This window comes from Palaemon carinicauda, chromosome 9, assembly GCF_036898095.1.
Source record: "Palaemon carinicauda isolate YSFRI2023 chromosome 9, ASM3689809v2, whole genome shotgun sequence".
NCBI classification, from domain to species: Eukaryota; Metazoa; Arthropoda; class Malacostraca; order Decapoda; family Palaemonidae; genus Palaemon; species Palaemon carinicauda.
In genome coordinates this window covers 159,721,333-159,728,832 of record NC_090733.1, presented here as the reverse complement: position 1 = coordinate 159,728,832, position 7,500 = coordinate 159,721,333, and the positions used below count along the sequence as shown (strand labels likewise).

At 37.7% G+C, this 7,500-nt stretch overlaps 1 protein-coding gene across 1 annotated transcript in view; it reads right to left on the bottom strand.

Moving 5' to 3' along the window:
* The window catches only part of LOC137646731 (LIM/homeobox protein Lhx2-like), a 183,099-nt gene that overhangs the window by 65,035 nt on the left and 110,564 nt on the right, over window positions 1-7,500 (bottom strand). Inside the window, exon 4 of the mRNA XM_068379838.1 lies at window positions 5,084-5,351. Coding sequence (XP_068235939.1) covers window positions 5,084-5,351 — 268 coding nt within the window. The remainder of the gene's footprint in view (window positions 1-5,083; window positions 5,352-7,500) is intronic.

Sequence of the window (7,500 nt, the reverse complement as noted above, 5' to 3'; positions counted from 1 at the left end):
AATAAATAAAATAGTCAGCCACGAATATAATGAACTGCTATTATGAAAATTAGTGGAAGGGAGCTAGAATTTAATCAATAGCTTCAATCATAGTATAAAGTATTATTTTAACTGGTAATGGGTTATTTTTCATCATTTTGGGTGGGAAAGTCTTGGCTAGGTTGGATACCTTTTTTTACAATTATCGTAATGAAAAATAAGATTGTAACAATTTCTGTTATGAGAAATTTTTATGTACAAAAAAGGATATATAAAGCTTAGATTAAGGGGATGATAAACGCTAGAAGTTTTGACTCATAACCTCCTGTTAAATAGAACAGAAACAGGCAGCCGAATGAGCTAGTGGGGACACATCTGCAATTTACAAGGAAAGAGAATGGAGAAAACAAAGCAGATCCATTTACGTATTTGTTGGCACTTTAAAATCTATGTATTTTATTTGCTAACATTTTTTTTTTTTTTCAGTTTAAGGCTTATTTCTTTGTGTGATCATTTAAGGTCCCGGTTTTATTTACTCACTGATTAATATTTTATTTTATTTTATTTATTTTATTTTTGTGATTGCATATTTATTTCCCCTTAAGACTATTTTTTTTTTTTTTTTTTTTTTTTTTTTTTTTTTTTTTTTTTTTTTTTTTTTTTTTTTTTTTTTTTTTACCAATCAAGGTCTTTACTTTTCAAGATCAAAGTAGTACAATTTCCTTACTTCTGTTTAGAAACCATATCAATGGACGCAGCAACTAGTGTTTCATTCGAAATCGAAGAGACGGAAAAGTAAGTTCTGAGACTGAAGGAATCAGACGAACACCTTAACGAAAATAGCAGAGTAGATATGGCAATAGAAATTATATTACTTAAATTTCGCAAAAGGTTTTAATTTTATTCGAGTTTGTTACAGACACTTGAATTTAGCAACGTATATATAAGTTTGGTAATAAACATTTGAGTTTAGCAACTGGTATTTGAGATTTCAGCTGAAAATAAATTCTGATAATCCTACTGCTCAGTAACGAAGGGAGATTTTAATGTGGACTAAAAACCGAAGCGTTAGTTACTGAGAAACATTGGATTTATAAGACGACTGATTAAAATCAAGGTGAATATCAGGCTGTTTAATTTCGGAGACTTGAATTACACAAAATCAACTCCTCTTATCGTCAGGGTTATTGATATAGAAGTTAAACTAGTTAGTAAATATTTGATATTCAAGACTTCCATTCCAAAGGGGAGAGATTTTGAAAAAAAATAAACAGAAATTACATTAACATTTCAAGAGATGTAAAAAAATTAACAAAGGATTACATTAACATTTCAAGAGATGTAAAAAAATTAACAAAGGATTACATTAACATTTCAAGAGATGTAAAAAATTAACAAAATTTTTACATTTACATTTCAAGAGATGTAAAAAAAAAATAAACAAGAATTACATTAACATTTCAAGAGATGTAAAAAAAAAATATAAACAAAGGAATTACATTAACATTTCAAGAGATGTAAGATATAAAAAAAGGAATTGCATTACCATTTCAAGAGATGTGAAAAAATAAACAAAGGAATTACATTAACACGTCAAGAGATGTAAAAAAAATAAACAAAAGAATTACATTAACATTTCAAGAAATGCAAAATATAAAAAAAGGGAATTACATTAACATTTCAAATGAAACTAACGATCGGTCAAGATTCTTAACGAGGAACTTCCTGTACGTGTTCCATTCCTCTTAAAGACTATCACTTTACAGAAGCACAAATGCTTAGGCGATAAACACAAATGGTTCATTAAACAATAGTAACAGCTAAAGGACCAACAATAAAATAGACCTCGGATCAATATCACGCCCGTAACTTGCGAGGCGGGTGAGAGAGAGAGAGAGAGAGAGAGAGAGAGAGAGAGAGAGAGAGAGAGAGAGAGAGAGAGAGAGAGAGAGAGAGACAGCAACAACAAGAACGATTATAAAGTAAAAAAGGGATCCATCTGAAATCCGCCATTTGCAAGGCCAAAACTACCGCCGGTAGGTACGTGAATTAAGTGGCCCTCCCTGCTGCCCCTTCCGAGGAACATCATATGAAACCCCGAGGGCAACGACATAAAACGAGGGCGGTCGCATCCATCACCTTGGGGGACGCCTCTCCCTTTTAATCTACCCTCCCCCCCCCCATTCCCAGTAGTAGCTATCCCTTGTTCCCTCTGATCATCCAACCGCCGACCAGCCTCTCCACTGGGGTGAAAATGTGTAAATGTCCTCCTGCACAACTTCTGGAAGCTCCACTATGTCCGGAATGCCGCCCAGGGCACTCCAGGAGACGATGTGTCTCCATAACTGCCCGCTCAGAACTTTACATTCTTGTAGCTGGTGCACTTTTACGATAAGGCGAAGACTCGGCGGAGAACCAACGCGAATACCTTCCACTTTTTTTCTTTCTATCTCTCTCTCTCTCTCTCTCTCTCTCTCTCTCTCTCTCTCTCTCTCTCTCTCTCTCTCTCTCTCTCCCCTGCTTCACTTTTTGGGACATATCTCCTGAGAATGGAAAAACCAGTTTGAATCCTTGAGATCATACCGTATAAATCTGTAAAAAAAAAGAAAAAAGTTGATTCATAGGGCGATATCTCTGGCGAGGCATCTTACGACACCGCCTCAGTTTGCATCCGCGGCGCTGGACACAAAGCAAATATCTTAATAGACATATTACCAGTTCACAATTCTCACACAGTCAGTTGCGTCTCCTCTCCCCAGTTTACGACTGGGAGAATGTTCATGCGCAGAATGCCGCCAGTCATAAAAATGTATCGCAAGAGATGCCAAAAATCTCCGTCTGCGTCTGGGACTCGGTATTGCACAAGCTGTCAATTTCGGTCTGTTGCGTGTCTTGCAGCAATGTCGTTCACGGGTTGCTTTATGACGAGCTGCGGTTTCCGAAAACTGCGGTACTTTTGCTAAAGCTAATGACACACAGCCAAGTGTCACAAAAGACCTGAAGGAGGAGTGGGAGGGGGGCCCTTCAGACCCTGCCGACGACGGTGAAGGGATAAATCTTCACTGCGAAGTGGGGGATATTTATCTGACTGCAACAGGTAAATCTAGATAGTATTCTGAAAATTGCAAAATGTTATGGTGTACTTGTAACACGTGATCGAAGGAAGGCGTTTTCCTTGAACTGATTGGTAATGATTTTTGTCTTCATAGTTTAATCACAAAGTAAAAGGAGTTTTGATAAGTAATTTCGAAATTTTGTGGTTTATCTCTTTTTTTTTTTTAATGATAAAAAAATTCTTTTCACTTCAATTCATACATAGAATTTTGTGGTGTCAGTAAAAAATGACAGCGCTGCGAGTTGTCGTGAATGAATAACAATATGATTTTTATTTTACAAAAAAAAAAAGAAAAAAAAATGCAACTATTTTATTTGAAGTTCCAATAAATGATATTAGACAGCTTCTCCAATCAATACTTTGATCATCATCACTAATTTTACGAAATGTACCATATATATTACCTATCTCGTATTGGAACTTTTATGAATTGAGCTTCTTTATATAGAAGAGAAAAGAGACAAGCTTAAGCTGTTAGAAAATAGACCTTATTTGGAATTTTTAAGAAAAATATTTTATTTTCGAACGTAGAGATTGAATGACGAAGAAAATATAATTCGAGTAGCAGTTCTAAGAATACAAAGAAGGAGAGAGAGAGAGAGAGAGAGAGAGAGAGAGAGAGAGAGAGAGAGAGAGAGAGAGAGAGAGAGATAGAGATAATGTTCCAGGACCCAAAGGCGGTGCGGTATTGCTCTCACGCGCAGTAAATTTAAGGAAATGCAGTTATCAGTCCAATAAATTCTTGGAGATTCCCACCTTCTTTTGTGGCGGGCCATATTTTCTTTTCTCTTCGTCCTGTTGCTAAAAAAAGAGCGTTGGTTTTCAGCAAATTGTTTCCCAGTGTTAGCAAGAGTGTTATTCATGATTTTGAGATGTTCGTACATCTTACTCGACACATGCTTATGCTCTCTTGCGCATTTATTTATTCTCTATTAGAAAGAGAGAGAGATGTAATTAATTCAAAATAAAATTATATAATCTTGCAATCAAATAATTTATTTTGCATTGATCATTCCAGTTAGCTTCTTTGTGATATTGCTTCTCTCTCTCTCTCTCTCTCTCTCTCTCTCTCTCTCTCTTTTGTTTGTTGTCCATTTCTCACAGCCTACTGAACATCCTGTTACCTTCATGCGTCTTCTCTGACTTGCCGTTTTAGCAGTTCGTCTCCGTTTTACTATTTCTTCTTTTCCTTCTTCAGTATTGCTGTTTTAGTCTTCTTTCTCATCCATTATCTATCGTCTTCTCCGTCTTCTCAAGTTTTCCTTCCCCTTTGCCCGGCTTCTTCGTATTCTCTTCCTTCGCCTCCTTCAGCAGCGGGAAAGGGAAGATGGCCCTCCTCACTAAGAGTGGTGGTCAACCCCCCTCCCCCCACCCCTTCCCAAAGCCAGTAGTTCCCTTATCTTCCATCTTTATTGGCCCGGCCCCTCCCGCTCTTCTTCACACGCTCTTAAACCGTATGATTTTTCACTTTTCCTTTTGTGTTTTGTTTATGAGGACGGTGAGAAACGGCATTGTAATGACGTGTTAAGGCACTATGAATAAAGTTGAAGCCTAGGGGGAAAAAAAGAATGAAAAATAAGAAAGAAAAAAAAGAATCGGAAAGATCATTGTGCACGCTCACACACACAGGCAGATAGACAGGCAAACAGACAGATACACTAGCAGCGCACAATACACACCAACGCCCCTTTTTGCATCCATGCATATTTTAGCAAACACTGGACCACCACCGCTATTCTTTCGCCGATAACAACCGATGGATTATTTGTCGCTTATTGCCGTAGTGGAGGTTGATGGTTGATGAGGGAGAGGTAGTTTTACCCAATGGAGAATGGTGAGGGAGAGGCAGTTCCAAACAGAAGAGGTTGATGAAGAAGCGCTTCTACCCAGTTCAAGTTGATGAGAGAGAGGTAGTTCCATCCAGTGGAGATTGATGGGGGAGAGGCAGTTCCATCCAATGGAGAATTGTGAGGGAGAGAGAGTTCTAACCAGATGAGGTTGATGAAGAAGCACTTCTACCCAGTTAAGGTTGATGAGGGAGAGGTAATTCCATCTAGTGGAGGTTGATGAGGGAGAGGTAATTCCAACCAGTGGAAGTTGATGAGGGAGAGGTAGTTCCATCCAGTTGAGGTTGATGAGGGAGAGGTAGTTCCAACCAGTGGAAGTTGATGAGGGAGAGGTAGTTCCATCCAGTGGAGGTTGATGAGGGAGAGGTAGTTCCAACCAGTGGAAGTTGATGAGGGAGAGGTAGTTCCATCTAGTTGAGGTTGATGAGGGAGAGGTAGTTCCATCCAGTTGAGGTTGATAAGGGAGAGGTAGTTCCATCCATTTGAGGTTGATAAGGGAGAGGTAATTCCATCCAGTTCAGATTGATGAGGGAGAGGTAGTTCCATCCAGTTGAGGTTGATAAGAGAGAAATAGTTCCACCCAACGGAGGTTGATGAGTGAGAGGCAGTTCCACCCAAAGGACAATAGCAATGTTTGGATATATTCAAATATGATAGCGTTAGGTTGTATGTATAAATGTGATGACAGTAGGACATAGGTTAATTGACGCTAGGACTTTATTAAGTGTTAGCGATAGATTAATTAGAGGCGGTTGTATCTTACGGCCAATCTTGAAGAAAACACCAACGCTAGGAAATATTTGAACGTGTTGAAAGTAGGACGTACTTGAATTGACCTCTTTTATATTTAATTAGAGAAAAGCATTGGCTGGGAATAAATTGTTTTCTGATTCCATGGAATCCTCGTGAAATTTCATGGAATTTCCATTAAAAATAAGCAATTCCGGGAGATAACAAAGAAGATTAAATAGATGTTGTCGCTCTTTAACGGCAACTGCAGTAGAAGAAACATAAGAAAAAGATAAGAAAAGAATACTTGATATTGCAGTTAACGCGAGTCCTGGGAAAACCTAAGTAGGGAGAGAATTCAGGGGCTTAGTGAAGAAGGTAAGAGTAAGTTGCACTTCATTAACTGAGATTGTCACATAGTGAAGGACCACCTCCTCGAAGGAGAAAAGGAATATCATCTCTCCTATTTGATAAAAAACAAGTGTCTGGATATATATATATATATATATATATATATATATATATATATTATATATATATATATATATATAAATATTATATATATATATATATATTTTATATATTTATGTATATATATCTATATCTATCTATTATATACACACACACACACACACACACACACACAACACACACATATATATATATATATATATATATATATATATATATATATACACAGTATACATATAATCAGTCACGCTCACCTCTCCCCCGTCTTATATATATATATACACACACACACACACGCATATATATATATATATACATACAGTACAGTACGGTATATATATCACAATAATAACCTTTGATCACTCGAAAACATCTTTGCATGACTATGCATTTGTGCATGCACGGTCATTATGTGTGTAAACGTAAGAGAGAGAGAGAGAGAGAGAGAGAGAGAGAGAGCAAGCAATAGGGGGTGCCATTGTGTTCATACGTGTGATTATGTCGGTGGGCTGGCGTTATCAAGAATCAACGGGCCACTCGTGTTACTTCTACCTCCCCGCAAATACCACTCCATGTGTCACATCCTCATTATACGACAGGCCGATGTCCCCACCAGATAACACACGCTCTCTCTCTCTCTCTCTCTCTCTCTCTCTCTCTCTCTCATTAATAATATAGTTACGTCAATGCCTACTTGAGGCGAAGTTGTCACTCTTCCATAATCACTTTCTCCGTTTTTCTAATCATAAGTCTCTCTCTCTCTCTCTCTCTCTCTCTCTCTCTCTCTCATTAATAATATAGTTACGTCAATGCCTACTTGAGGCGAAGTTGTCACTCTTCCATAATCACTTTCTCCGTTTTTCTAATCATAAGTCTCTCTCTCTCTCTCTCACTCTCTCTCTCTCTCTCTCTCTCTCTCTCTCTCTCTCATTAATAATATAGTTACGTCAATGCCTACTTGAGGCGAAGTTGTCACTCTTCCATGATCACTTTCCCCGTTTCTCTAATCATAAGTCTCTCTCTCGCTCTCTCTCTCTCTCTCTCTCTCATTAATAATATAGTTACGTCAATGCCTACTTGAGGCAAAGTTGTCACTCTTCCATAATCGCTTTCTCCGTTTGTCTAATCATAAGTCTCTCTCTCTCTCTCTCTCTCTCTCTCTCTCTCTCTCTCATAATAACATTCTATCCTTTGCTCATTAATAGTATAGAGTTTCGTCAATGTCTACTTGAGGTCGTTATATTTCTCTTCTATAATCACTTTCTCCGTTTCTCTAATCATAAGTCTCTCTCTCTCTCTCTCTCTCTCTCTCTCTCTCTCAATAATATCAATAGAGCAGCGCATAGGCCCAACTGAGGT